This window comes from Myxine glutinosa, chromosome 5, assembly GCF_964187855.1.
Source record: "Myxine glutinosa chromosome 5, kmMyxGlut1.1, whole genome shotgun sequence".
NCBI lineage: Eukaryota > Metazoa > Chordata > Myxini > Myxiniformes > Myxinidae > Myxine > Myxine glutinosa.
In genome coordinates this window covers 40,907,643-40,923,153 of record NC_136265.1, presented here as the reverse complement: position 1 = coordinate 40,923,153, position 15,511 = coordinate 40,907,643, and the positions used below count along the sequence as shown (strand labels likewise).

Below are 15,511 nucleotides of genomic sequence, written 5' to 3'. Positions count from 1 at the left end.
CCTTTAATTCCATCTGGGTCCACAACGATTTGCCCCACTTCATCCTTCAAGCAACTCACCCCCATCATATCACACCTCTCTTTCGCTATCTGCTTTGCAATCCTGAATACTGCTCTCTGACCCTCTTCCGAATCCAAGCGTTCTCCGAACATTTTCCTACATGCCTCCTGCGCCTTTGCTATCTCTTTCTTTGCAGCCTTCTTGGCTGCCTTAAGACTTTCATGCGCTGCCTTTTCTACCCCCGTACCCTTCGCCTTCTGCCTCTCCTTGAAGTTCTTCCTCTTCTCCTCAATCCTCTTTCCAACTTCATCATCCCACCACCATGTTTCCGAGTGCCTCGATGGTCCTTTTGTCCATCCACATACCTCACCAACGGCTCCCAACAGACTATCTTTCATTGACATCCAACCACTTTCAAGCTCAACCACATCATCCTCTACCCTACTCAGCCTCTCTTTTAATGCCTCCCTCACTGTCACCTCTTTCAACCTCCACACCTTCATTCTTGGTTGGTACTTCACCCGCCGAGCTCTCCTCGCACCTTTCACTCTTATGTCGCAGACAACCAAGTGGTGCTGTGAAACAGCCTCCTCCCCCGGGATCACCTTTGTGTCCCGGAGGTGCCCCCTATCTCGCCTACGCACCAGCAGGTAGTCAATGGTTGTCGTCGACCCACCTGACGTGTATGTAACAAGCTTATTATCCTCTTTCTGGAACTGAGTATTACAAATCAACAAACCAGCTCCATCAGCAAACTCCAAAATCCTTTCACCTTCTCCATTTCTCACACCATATCCGTAACCCCCATGAACTCCCTCAAAACCGTCCATACTCCTTCCCACATGTCCATTTCGGTCTCCTCCTTCCACAACAACTTCCTCATCTTTCACGTTTTCCATCAGCTTCTTTATCGCACACCAGAACTTGTCCCTCTCTTCATCGCTCCGACCGACCTGCGGAGCATATCCTGAGATGACGTTCACCAAGAGCTTTCCAATCATCATTTTCACCATCATCAATCTTTCACTCACTCTAGTCACACTCACTACACTGTCTGCAAACTCCTCAGAAAGCGGGACACCAACACCATGCACGCCTTCTCGGCACCATTGCCACACAAACTTGTATTTCTGTCCCTGCCTGCCCTTCACCATTCTCACACCACTTCCCTTCCATCTCGTCTCCTGCACACAACATATGTCCACTCTTCTTCTGACCAATACTTCCACCAGTTCTCTTATTTTAAGAAATGTTTGCTCCATTGGATTTAAATCAGGAGATTGACTTGGCCAGTCTGATACCTTTCACTTTTTCCCCTGATTAACTGCGTTGGCAGTGTGATTTGGGTCATTGTCTTGGTGCATGGTGAAGCGCTGCCCAATGAGATTGGAGGCATTTTGTTGTACATCGGCAGACAAAATGTTTCTGTCCACTTCCGAATTCATTCTGCTGCTGCCATCATTCGTTACATCATCACTAAAGACGAGCGATCCAGTTCCAGAGGCAGCCATGCAAGCCCAAGCAATTATTCTAAATAGTTCTCGATATCAAAAAGAGTAAAAAGACAACAATCTAGGAACATTTGAATTTATTTAAAATATATATTTATTTTTAAATGGGAATTTTCTCTCTCTCTCTTTTAATTGTCCCAATTATTCCCACCTTCAAGCAAGGTCTGCAGTGGAAAGTTTTCGGCTTAAGGCTTCACCAAACTAGCTGACCAGGCTCGATGTTCGAGCAGAGCCGATTTGGGCTGGAATCTGTAATTTATTCAGGGTGCCGGCGATAACTCAGCTACTTTTACAAAAGACTGAGACCTTAAACATCTACCATTGACAAGTGCTGGCAGATGAGACACCCAGCTTAACACGCACCTGAGGGAAGGCATAATGCAATGCAATGCCCTGCCTGCGAAGCAGCAATCTGACAGTTTATAGACAGGTTGGAAATCGAACGCAGACAGATCAAAGGTAGGTTTACCATCGCCGCTCCATTCTGTGGCAGACGACTTGATTTCCCACAAAGTTTTTTATTTTCGGTTTATTTTCCTGAAACGGTGGCCTTACTTGAAAGGCTACCTCTTTTTCCAAAACAATAAAGAATCAGCTTCAGCGACAAGAATTTCATCTTTAATACCCGCTTGAAAACTGCACCCCTCAAGGTCAAGCACACAAACCCCATCTATCCGTTTTCCAAATTGCAATTTTTGGTAAGAGTCCGCTTGGAATAAATACCAGAAGTCAGAAGTTAAATAGGACAAGACCGTGATATTTCATCGTGGAAAAGAATCTCGCACTGGGATTTTCCAACACGACAAGCAAAGGTACGAACAGGCTTCTTATACATTTTGGCTTCACCTTGTGATTCCCTTGTATTGGTACTTCTGACATTCGGACTGGATCTGTAGAGCCAGTTCTCTCGTAGGTGTCAGAACCAACATCCCGGGTCCTCCTCTCTGGTTTCTGGGACTGCACGAAGGACACAGACACAATCAAAACCAAATTTAAGACGTGCACGAAGCGTCGTTCCCTATCACGCGTGCCATACTTATTTATTATATTAGATTAAAATATTTATTATTAGATTATACATTATATTAGACAATAAAGATTTATTATATTATATATATATATATATCCAGAGATCCCTGGTGTTGGGCTAGCGGCTAGGATGCCAGCTTAGGATCCAAGGATCCTGGGTTCGAATCCCGGTCGATCGCTGAATTAACGCCAGGGGGGTTGACTCAGCCTGTCATCCTTCCGAGGTCGGCAAATTGAGGACCAGTTCACTGGTAAAGCCCTGTTTGTCTTAAAAAAAAAGGCGACAAACAGGGTTGGCGGCAGGAAGGGCATCCGGCCGTAAAACATTGCTTCAAAAAGGGGACCAAAAAAACAACAACAACCATGGTCCCCGAAAAGGCCAACCCCCGCTTTGCGGGGAAAAATGGCCTCTAAACGGTGGTATATATATATCCAGAGCCTGGCGTTGGCTTAGCGGTTAGGGTGCCGGCGTGGGATCCTAGGATCCTGGGTTCGAATCCCGATCAATCGCTGAATTAACGCCAGGGGGTTGACCCAGCCTGTCATCCTTCCGAGGTCGGCAAATTGAGTACCAGCTTGCTGGGATGAATGATCACGGTGTGTACCCCGGCTTAGAATAGGTACACTGTATCCCTGCGCATCGTAAGAGGCGACCAAGGGTTGGCGTCAGGAAGGGCATCTGGCCATAAAAACATTGCCTCAAACAGGGAACCATGATTGTCATGGGGCCCGCAAGGCTAACCCCCGCTTTAGCGGGGAAAAATGGCCTTAAAACGATCATTCATTCATATATATATATATCCAGATCTCATTCAATCTACTGGTGAAGTGACATATTGCACAACAGACTCTTGTGAATGGCCAATAATAGATTTTGATTACATGTTTGTATACAAACAAATTTCTATTTTGGGGATGTTGGAAGCACTGCCCTTTCATTAGCTAATATCATATTTGTGCCCATCAAGCATGTATCACATGTAGACCAGACCGATTGCTCATTCCTTACTGGTGGTCATTAGTGAGCCAACTGGGTTGAAAAAATTAACGAAATAAAATAAGAGAACCGGTGAAACTGGAAGGGAACTAATGAATCCAGGAACATAAGACAGCATTGGCCTCCTATCTGGTGTCATTAGAGGACGTTTCCCTAAAAACAAAGTCTCGGCCAATCTCAGTTCACTTGTGATCCAATGGGTTGGCAGATGCTTTCCTCACAGAGTTTGAAACGTCCCCAGAAACTTGTGTTCATTACCTTTTCGCCCGCTGGGCCGCAAAGCTCGACGCCATACGTGCCATCGTAATTATGCGAGTTTTTTGTATACACAGTCAATGTTCGTGGAAGAGCTAGAATGCAGAACGGATCAGGATGCAACAGAACAACGGGAACAGCAGAAAGGGGGAAAGAGGGAATACAACAGCAAAATTGCAGGACAAAATGGAGGGAGACTTGGATAAATAAATGGGTGTGGGGAGGAATGAAGAGCAATGGAGGAAGCATGGAGTGGACAGGATGGATCCATAAATAAACTCCCAGTAAGATAAAACTGGAAATATGGAAGGAGGAGGGATTTGGGTGGGGTTAATGAAGGTAGAAAAGATTATGGTTTTGGATGGGGGATGATTAGAGATAATGGTGAACAGCAATTTTGAAGACTTGGAGGGAAGAATGAGATTGAAGAGAATGTGGAAGTTGATTCCACAGGTGGGGGTGAATGGAGAGAAGGAAGGAGCTTCAACACAGGATTTGGCCCATCAAAACCTGTGTGATGGTTGCCAACCTATAGCTGTTTGCCGGTGCTCCATCCCTTTTAAATGCTGCGCATCAAGCAGGGAAGCAGCATGTTCCAATTTAAAAGTCTGGTATGACTCGGCGTGGCACGGGGTCAAACCCCCATCCTTCTAGAGCCTAGACCCAGAGCAAACACACCAACCCTTACACAGTCTGATTTTGCTTTTATTTTCGCTCATTGCGGAACGTTTTCATTGATCACTTTGATAAACATGTAGGCTATGAGCCAAGGGGGTTGGTCGGTACCATACAGATGGAGTAAGGCTCATTGTGATTTTTAGCAAGATATATGTCCCTAGATATGAAAAAAAAGTGATAGCAGTGTATAACTCTCGGCCATCTCTGTGTTATCACCCGAAATATTATTATACGCCCGCTTCGCTTCGCCAAAAAATGTGATATTTGCTAAAATTGGAATAAATATGTTTTTAAGGACCACAGAGTGCCAATAATTTGCATACTGGATGCCAACTAATATAGTAATAGAAATATAGAACATTTGTGGGGGTTATTTATCAAAATATTGATATAATGACAAAAAATATGTTTAATTTAGTGAAAAAGTGGTCGAAATCGCTTCGAGTTCAGAATTCACATTGTACATTTTTGTCAATATTTCAAAAATGAAAACTCCCAGAGTAACATTTGACCCCTCAAAATCTTCGCAAGGAACCACTGCATTGGAATATATTATTACTTTGTAATATGGTGGTTGTTTGGGGCACATATTTTGGCAAAGTTCAAAATATGTTCAACCATACCCCCTAATTTTGATATTTTGGAACGAAACATAGCTTTTGAACATTTTAGGTTTATTCGTCTACTACTTTTGGTATCTCAGTGTAATTTTTGGTATTAGCTCGTATCCTAAAGTAGGTTTGTAACATCAGCTACATTATATTTCACAATGCATGCAAACTTGCTCCACACTCTAGGTTTATCATGATCTCTCGAACAAATACGATCTCGATCTCGATCTCGGCATTCTGTGGTCCTTAAAAACATATTTATTCCAATTTTAGCAAATATCACATTTTTTGGCGAAGCGAAGCAGGCGTATAATAATATTTCGGGTGATAACACAGAGATGGCCGAGAGTTATACACTATCACTTTTTTTTCATATCTAGGGACATATATCTTGCTAAAAATCACAATGAGCCTTACTCCATCTGTATGGTACCGACCGGTCAATTTGGGGGGTCTGGCTCATAGCCTAATGGACCGGTGGCTCAATTCCGTTTTGAAAATTTCCTGGGCCACGGTCTTAACTATCATATCGGCGTAAAACTATAAATCATTGAGATTGAACACGTCTGCCCGTCGATACAATGCAAAATATATTTTGCCAGCATCAGGTCAACACGATTCGATACGACGTTGGAACGGAGAGCAACCACATAATCGGACGGAACATGCACACAGACAATTTGGTTATTGTGCCGATATCCAGGCCCTCGATCGCATTACTCGGCAACCGGCATACATAACCGGTGAAACTCTTGATTGCGTATAGTTACCGAAGTAGTCTCAAACCATACGGGACAACAGCTTACGCAGGGAATTTACACGGACAGGCCTTTCTTCTTTACACGGACAGGGTTGCTGCTCAAACTCTAATACAATTTTGTTTGTACTGTGTTGTGAAAACAATGACGACTCAAATTCTCGCAAAAAAGTTTCTTCATACCCGCTCAATTGCCTTGCGTGACGTCACAATGCTGAAGGACCTTACACAACACAACTGATTCCTTGCTTCTCGAGTCCATGGAAGCACCTTTCAGAAGCTGTTCTGTCTAACCCTTCCCTCCAGGGCTTCAAGCAAGCAGTGCACCGCCATCGGTTGACGTCCCCAAATTCTGACCCGTTATCTTACCCCCATTTACCTTGCTTGCCAATTTCAGCGTTTCCGCCCCTTATGCCTTCCTTATGTCTGTCTGTCTCATTGTCAGTATACCTTTGCTCTTCCATGAGCCTCCCTCCTGCAAAGAAAGAAATAAGAGGATATGCACACACATGATACTTGCAAAATCCACCACTCTCCAAAATAAGGTTGCCATGGATACATCAAATTGTCCATTTCATTAAGATTATAATTGAGGATCTTAATCATGATTGATGATTAAGAGGTCCGTGATGCCCTGGCCCAGTTGGATAAGGACTTTGTTGTAAAATCGTTTCTGAAGTGCGGAATTTTTTAATGGTCTTGATGGAACCTGGTGTTGGCTTAGCGGTTAGGGTGCCGGCTTGGGATCCTAGGATCCTGGGTTCGAATCCCGGTCGATCGCTGAATTAACGCCAGGGGGGTTGACTCAGCCTGTCATCCTTCCGAGGTCGGCAAATTGAGTACCAGCTAGCTGGGATGAATGATCCCGGTGTGTACCCCGGTTTAGAATAGGTACACCGTATCCCTGCGCATCGTAAGAGGCGACCAAGGGTTGGCGTCAGGAAGGGCATCCGGCCATAAAAACATTGCCTCAAACAGGGAACCATGATTGTCATGGGGCCCGCAAGGCTAACCCCCGCTCTAGCGGGGAAAATGGCCTTAAAACGATCATTCATTCATTCAATCAAAGCTGGGGTCTATCGGATTAAAATTGATGATTTTTCAGATGAAAATTGAAATTAGAAGTTCGACCTTGAGTTGACCTTTTGACCTCAAAAATAGTTGGTTTCCCAATTCAGTGATGCACTATGCAATTGCTGTTTAATTTTCAAGTCAATCAGATAAAAATGACAATTGTACCAATTTGACCTCAAGATGAACTTTGACCTCAAAATCAATAGGCTTCTTCCTTATGACCAACTCTACCATCTGGTGAAGTTTTGGGAAGATCGGCTTAAAATTGGGACCTGTAGGCGATCGACAAACAGACAGACTAACCAATATCCTTGAAAAATCTTCGATTTTGCAAGTAATAAAAAATTCCGCCATTACCTTTCCGCAAAATTGCAGAGAAAAGTTCAGGTGATGTCTATACAAGAGTTTCAAAGGTTCGATGATTTCGAGCAATAACGGTTCGAAAAGCTCCATCATTGTTGATTTTTGGGTACAAGCACATAGAACGAATGGAAATATCTCCATTCACTCTGCGACAAACTTTGCCATACGTATAAGATTGCATTTAAATCTAAGGGCGGTTGATGCAAGCACCGCAACTTGCCGAGTGCATTTATCTCACTGCACCTTGGGAGGGAGGGGGGGGGGGATGCCGGAAGGGGGTGGAGGAAGGGTAGGAGTGGAGTTCACATTATGCTGAACAGCAAGGGGGGAGGAAAGAACACAGCACTGAGGTCTTCACCAAAAAACATGAGAAAGAAAAGCAGAGCAGGACAATCCTTCAGCAACATGACAATGGAACTAGCTACAAACTTACAATAGGACATCATGCCAGTAGGTTTACATCGGCAAATCAAGGACCCGCAGGGGCAAGAAGCGACCACTGCACCGAACCGCATTTCCTGCTTACAGAGCAACACCAAAATCAACTTTTTTATGGTGCCTGTGTGCTTCCAAACTACTGACATGCTTTGACTGTCGAGATGGATGAAGCCAGGGAAGAGAAAAACCAGCGTCTTTCCGGTGCCCGTCTGAGCAATGCCGATCAAATCCATTCCCAGCATTACAACTGGCCAAGCTTGGCCCTGTGTTGTGAGGCAGCAACAATCTTATTACAAATGACTGACAGGCAAAATGGCACAGCACGAACAAAAACATCAAAATCAACAACTCGCACTTGCACGTTCATGATCTACAAATATCCGACGGGAAGCTGCAAAGTTCGTGCACTTGCCTCCGAGCTGTCCGGCCTGGGTTCATTTCTTGACTAGACTATGAAATTTCGGTGTCTAGCAGGCAGTGTGGTGTATCGATGAGTGCACCGTCTCTCAGATGGACGTTAAGCTGAAGACCCTTCTGCTAGTATCAGCTAGTGGCCGTTAAAGCCGTTGATAAGTAAAGGAGTTATTCCTGCAGCCCCAAACAAATTTCAGAGGGCCACAGCATCAGCGGTACAGACGCACATCAGTGTCGATGCAACCAGCGGGCCAAGTTCGTAGTGAAGTCCTAGTCCAATGTGCAAATGCTGACGATGGACAAATGTGGAAATGCTCACAAAAAACAATCAATTCCTTCCTGGTGTCTCACATTTCAGTCTTCAGGCTTACCTTACTGGTCAAACCCACCATCTAACCTATACTAAACTCTTGTGTTCCTGTTGTATGTTCCTGTTGAACATCGAGGCTACCTGTTTTTCTGCACAGTACTGCGATCAAAGACACCAAACTCCGACAAACCACAGCATTTGTAAAAACAGTTCCCGAAACAGCAAGGTTATTTCTCGGGCCGTCGCTTGCTCTACAAGTTCTGAAACCTAGGTATGACACACCTGTATGGGAGATGGAGTTTTAAACCCCGCCCGGACGATATTGTCCATGATTTCAGGATAATGGTGAAAGGCGTCCTCGAAGGAGCGGATTGGGTTGGGTACGCATCGTGGACCAAAACTGGCAGTGTCCTTGCAGGTGACGTTTAGATTTTGTTTCCTGTGCAGTGGAACAACAAAGAAAGTCGGCATCCTTCTTAGATCAAAGATGGCGGCACTTGCACACTATGCACTTTGATAAAGATAGATGTGTCCGTCTACAGTGCACGGACTCACCGAATGTGCCGAGAGTATTCCTTTGATTAAAAGTCAGGATACATTCGGCATGAATAAATATTCAGGTCCTTAATTCGAGGACAACACTCAATGCAACTCACAAAGCAATCACAAAGGCCGAGCCTTCCCTGGCACCCACGATCCAATGACGCCACATTATTTTCGGACCACTTACAAGACCATGACACCTTCAACATTTAGGGATACAGTGCAATTTAAGAAAATGTGTCCCCATCTACAATCTTATGAATAAAAGGCATTTTCTGTGCGTTTGGCTGTCTGTGTGTGCGAAATACCAATCATGCCCAAACTACAAGGCCAATTGCCACCAAACTTGACACACAGACCAAATTGGACCTCCTGTTGAACATCGACGTTACTTGCTTTTCTATGACCATGGCTAATGATGATATTGCTCAATTAAATTCGAATATATATATATATATATATATATATATATATATATATATCGCGGCAGTTTGCAGGTGTGGCCTCGACGTCACCGGTTCCCATCCCCACCAAACGGCAAACCCACACCCTCTACACCTCGCATCTCCGAGCCCAAAACAGCGGGACTTATGTGAGAACCGTGCTGTCCCATCGAGATCCATCCTCTCTGAGGTGAGCTCCTTGCCCTGCTTCATTCCCATCGGAGTTAAACCTTTAACCACTCCCCCCTACTCCTATTCCGCAAGTTCATGTTCCCCTGTCCAGCCATTTTCATCCATTCGACAAGGCCTCCGGTCTGCAGACAACAGCTCTGATGCACTACCAATGTGCACTCGTGAAAGACTTGCCCCAGCCGGCCCACGAAAGTAGGGTTACCATATTTGAACTTTCAAAAAAGTGAACACTACGGAGTGTTCATGTATTATTGGCGTGTGCTTGTGACAACGCAGGATTAATGGTTGTGGATGTTGTAGAAAAGGGAGGAGTCTCCTTTGGCATTCTCTGGGGGTTCAAACATTTTCTACGGTCAGTGCTGACCCACCACCACTCCTCCCCCCCCCCCCCCATCCCCCACCCCCCACTGTAACTTGGCCATGCTTTGGAGGTGGCATGATGCCCTTTTTGAAACGTATTGTAAAGGCCCATCGGAGTGTGCTGAACGTCCCGGTAGGTGCATCTCTCCAGGTGGCGTATCATGTTGTTGTCTTTTTCTGAAGCTTAAAATGTACTTTGACAACAAGTGTAAAGATTTGAGTCCTCTGTATCCAGATCTGGGTGGAGTGATGAGGTACATTATCACCAGGGTGTTTGTATTCGGGTGGAAGGGCTCATTGTATTCGGAACGGCTCTTTGGCTGGCGTTTGAACCCTGATTGGTGCCCCCTCAGGACTGTGGAGTGTCAAGTTTAATGGTTGTTGGTCTGGTCCAGCCACATCTCCCTCCTTGCCTCCTGGGCTTAGCCGCTGCTGCCAACCCTACAGTCCTCCTGCCCCCCACCCGGCCCACCTGCTCTCCTCTGCTCCCCTTCTCATTGCTAGTCTGTACATAAAACTCAACACCGTGAAAATTATTGAAGTTATGATCAAAAAGGTGTTTTTTGTTAATTATGTCACAATCTGAAAAAGTATGACAAAGACACTAATCAAATGTCAGGTGCACAACTTCAGTGCAGGTATAATAGGGTTACAATGAACATCTTCATCAAGATAGATACAAGATAGATGCAATTAATCACAGATGCAAGAACATCTTCGAAGGCCAAGTGGTCTTTGAGATTCCACGGTCAAAATTGAGCGATGACCTCAATTTTGTTCGTTTTTGTCAGACCGCCATTTGACCTTAACCTTTAACCCAGAGGGGTATGATGTAAATTAAGTGCAAATGCACTTTGCCCTAAGCTATAAAGAGGGAAATTATGGTTCAAAAAAGTAAAAATGCCTATAATTATGTCATGAACTTAACAATTAGGTCAAGGTCAAAAAAAATGTGAACCCCACATGCTTCCTATTCTCATTATTGATGCATAATTTCATTCCAAAAGTTCCAGCCGACTCTGAGATACAGCTCGGACATTCGCAGAAAATAAAAATCCCAAATGGTGATTTCGTACATCGAGGGGTTTCAGAAACACTTGGGTACTATTAAAAATTTGGGGCACTAATTGTAAAAACAAACCCTACAACAGATAAGCCTCCCCTATTCTATAGTGAGAGGCATAAGGAAACCTCAAAACAGTTTAGTTTACAAAAAGCTAAAACACATTTTACATAGACCCTCCATTTTGTTATGATGAATTAACACAAGACAGTATGGAAATGAATCGGGTGCAACATCGCAAAATTGATTTGATGCGAAAAAAAAGTAATCAAAACAAAATCTGCCGGGCAAAATCCGATAGAGAAAATTAATTTCCTTTCCAACTGGGGCCACGACTTTAAAGCAGCTGCTGTTGCAAAGTATTTAGCGGAAAAGGTAATCAAAGGCAAGCAACGTCAAATGTGACTGAACAATAAAATGAGGAAGTTCTTTACTTATTGACTTCCCATTTCCTGGTGGGAGTTAAACTGTTGGAATAAAAAAAATCGTTTCATTGTGTAAAATAATTACTCAAATGGTGTTTTCCATCTCACCTCCACTCCTGCACCTCCTCGGACGTCATGGAAGCAACGGATGGGTTCTCGATGTAGAAAAGTTTACTCACGGGTGGAAGATCTGCAAGCAGGGTCACCTGTAAACTACTTCCCAAGTATACACAAAAAACATCAAATTTATTCGTTTTTTTCATAATCTATCCACAACGTTTTGAAATATCGTGCGATATATCAGTTTTAGCCCCATCACTCAATGGTGAAGAATCACTTGAAAATTCTCATATCTGGATCCGGATCCGGATCTTCACCAAATTCGAAGCATTTCGTCCTCATCACACACACAACCTGTCCACAACTTTTAGAGATATCCTGCTCACAGACAAACAGATAGACAGACATGAAAAGTCAGTCAGTTCCCTTCGATGGCGGAGGTAACGAGACGTCTTTCGATTCCCACCTTGCATCAGCATTGCTGAATTTCAAGTGGAAATGAATGGCTGTCTCCACAATTCCACCACTGACATTCAATTCGACTGAAATCAAACATATTAAGCTGGCAATTATCAGAAATTGGCTGTTCAACATGTGAACTGTTTACTCGAGGGACAGCAGTTGGCCCCATGTGAATGCTCAACATCGCTCAACAATTTGCAGCCATTAAAAAAAATAACTGCCCCATTTAAACAACTTCATGCATGATGTGTATCATCCAACTTGTGCAGGTCGTCTCCTATGAATGTCAGCTCATCCAGGTATGGCAGAAGAGCCATGAGGTACGCCTTTTGTCTCAAAGCTACATAGTCTGGGTTTGAATATCGGCCTGGCTATAAACTGTCATCCTGGTGCTTCGCAAGCAGGGCGATTTAATGCGCGAACCATCCCTCTATCGCACGTTGAACTTGGCGTCCCGTCCGCCGGCATTATCTGACGGACATTAAAGATCCTAGCGTGCCCTTCGCAAAGAGAAGACGAGTTATCGCCGGCACTAAATCAAATTCGAAATTCCTGCCTTGACTGATTGCAGGGAATGCAATGGTAAACCACCCATCATATTAGTCTAGCCCTAACCATTGCCCAAGAACTGCTTCGGCAACACCAACAATCAGTAAAGAGTATGGTGCATCGACGACGACAACGAACGAAGGTGAAGGAGATGAGGGAACAAGGCTACAAGTACTGCATGCTGGTATGATTGGCTGTTACCTTTGCTCGCACAAGTCAAAAGGATGCACGTTGATGGATTCAGAAGTCGTACGTTAGGAGCATACCTTCCCACTTCTTCTTCTCGTAGAGTTCCCGATTGTCCCTGAGCTCATTCCAATTGATGCGCCGTGGAGCTGAGACAATGCCAGGATCCGTAGGCCCATCGTTCCCCCTCCATGATTTTGTGCTTCTCTCAGTAGCATTATCAACTAGAGAGACAGCATCCGATCATGATTAGGCATGTATTTACATCAATGTCATATGACGCTAACAATGGCTAAAAGTGCCGAAGAAATTGGCCACTTAAGATCAATACAGACACAGACAATTTATGCTGGCCACCAACTAATGCTGGCAGACAGGCCTCCCTTCGAAGACACTCGGCCCATCATGCCTACGCTACACCAGCACCTAATATCATCACCCATCTACATGCAAGTCTTACCAACATTCCCGTACAACTCTATCTCCAAAGCATCCAATTCCAATCAAAACCTTTTTTCGAATTCCAATCAAATTCCTGACTTCCGATTTGAGGTTTGTCCATGTGGATGGAGGTCGTTCCACAGCTACTCCTTCCACATGAATCAAAGTTACGTTTTCCAAACCGGATCCGCCAAGTTTTTATGATACATTTTCGTCCCTATCTGCTGTTTGTATTTTCATCGGAATGTTTCCATGCCAAATCGTATTTTTGTCGATATTGTTGTTGTTTTTTTGCGACAAAATGAGTACCAACTTACTGGGATGAATGAGCCATTTGAGTGTCCTGCGTAGGAGTGCCGCCCCGACAAGGAATGTGCCTAGTAATCAAGAAACTGTGGTCGACAGCCATATATGCATCTGATTATGCAGGAGTGAACATCACATCATTATCACTCTACCTTGGACAAGTTTCTTCTACTCTCCCAACAATGGAGGGAAGGCCTCAATGTCAGACATCAGATGTCAGGGCCATCTCTCTGGACATGTCTCGTGCTTTTTAATACAGTCGGGCATCCCGTCTTGCTCTCGAAATTGTCTGCCGATGGCATCCAAGGCCTCCACTATAGTAGCCAAAGTGTGGCTCTCAAAGTCTCACTATTACTGGGCCTCAATATTAGCCATGATCTTTCTTGCACAAACCACATTTCAAAGTTGGCCTCCAAAGCCGGTCACCAACTGGGCATCCCACGTCATACAGTCATTCCTCGGCAAACCTGAACTCCTATCCACCCACAATGCCTTCATCTGCAGTCTGGAGTACTGCTCTCCCCTCTGGGATGGCACCACAACCTCACACCTCACTCAGCTTAACATCTTGGAAACAAAGGCCTTCAACAGTTTTTCTTTCCTGAGAGTTTGCTTCTGTATCCATCTTGTCCACCCCAACCACTCTTTACTCCCCAGTTCCCTCATTTGTCCACGTTTCCATCGAACTTTTCCTTGAATTCTGCCGTTGGTGTTTCTCCACTTTTTCTCCACTGATACGTCCAGTGTTCTAGCTCGTCCACAAGCCTTAACTCTGAATACACAAATAAAACTAGAATGGCACTCGGTAGAGCGCATACCTCTCCGCCCAACTGAACAGTTTACGTTTTGTATCCCACTGATAGGCTGGATATGGTCCAGACCTTGGCCAAGATCGACTCTGCTTGTTCTCATCACCTACCCAACTCATCCACAAGGTTTTGCCCTAACCCGCCCATAACGTTTTGAAATATCATGGTAAATATTGTTTTTAGCCCTATCTCTCAATGGTGAGGACTTACTTTCAAAAAATTATTGGCCCAAAGGATCGCGTACAGGTCTATTGCTGCAGGTCAACCGCAACAAAACACATACGCAAGCAGAAATGCCAACTATTCTCCAAACAGATTACAAATGGAGAACCTTTGATTCAACATCGCGCTGGTTACAAAATAAATAAATAATACAAAATATAATTTGACATGAATGCGCCAAGGCATTATACCTCCGCCAAAGGACACATAACCGTTGACATTTGAGCCCAAAAATTGAATCACTTCATCTTGGCGTTATAGTACACCTTCGTAGTTTTGGCAAAAAAAACCCCCTTCAGCGATTCATTATCACGGTAACAAAATCATCACGCACGGACAGAAGTACATAGGAACGAACCTAAATACACAATGCCTCAAATGGCAAAAACACAATGAGGCATAAAAATGGCAAGGCCAACACAGCAGATAGATGAGTACCTCGCAGATGCACCTTGCTCTGAAATTCTGCTGTGATTTCCTGGATGAGTCGTGCAGCCGTTTCCTGAGATTGCTTGCTGCCAAATAGCTTCACGTTATCAGAACCATCAGTCTGACCCACCTGCATGCATTGTTGCTTAAAGTTAAATGGCAAAAAATATATTAAGCACGTTTCTCATGAAGAACATATTTGAAGCTCTTCCACATGAAAATTTTCACTTGCAGTGGTGCTTGGCAGTTGAAAAGAGAAGGAAAACAAGTACAGATACATTCAAAGTACACCGCCCCCATGCCAAATAAATAAATATCCTCCAGCGCGGCATTGCCACGGCGCTTTCGCCGCCCGGCCATACCGCCGTGCAGCTCATAGAGACTGTATTGGGTGGGAGAGGTGTACAATAATTGATTTCTTAATTGTGTAATTAAAATCAATAAATAATAATCTTAAAGTAATTTCTTAATCAATTGGCCAATAGCAAACCTCAACCACCATTGTTTCATCTGAAGCTGTAACTTTTTGAAAATTAATGAAATAAATCTTTAATCGAATTAATTAATTAGTACATAAAAAATCG

The 15,511-nt window shown here is 44.1% G+C and overlaps 1 protein-coding gene across 1 annotated transcript in view; it reads right to left on the bottom strand.

The window, feature by feature from the left end:
* The window catches only part of LOC137427646 (uncharacterized), an 84,936-nt gene that overhangs the window by 45,060 nt on the left and 24,365 nt on the right, over positions 1-15,511 (bottom strand). The window contains exons 3-8 of the mRNA XM_078777276.1: positions 14,937-15,057; positions 12,801-12,944; positions 11,572-11,653; positions 8,720-8,876; positions 7,858-7,976; positions 2,358-2,468 (exon numbers count right to left, since the gene is read on the bottom strand). Of these exons, the coding sequence (XP_078633402.1) occupies positions 2,358-2,468; positions 7,858-7,976; positions 8,720-8,876; positions 11,572-11,653; positions 12,801-12,944; positions 14,937-15,057 (734 nt within the window). The remainder of the gene's footprint in view (positions 1-2,357; positions 2,469-7,857; positions 7,977-8,719; positions 8,877-11,571; positions 11,654-12,800; positions 12,945-14,936; positions 15,058-15,511) is intronic.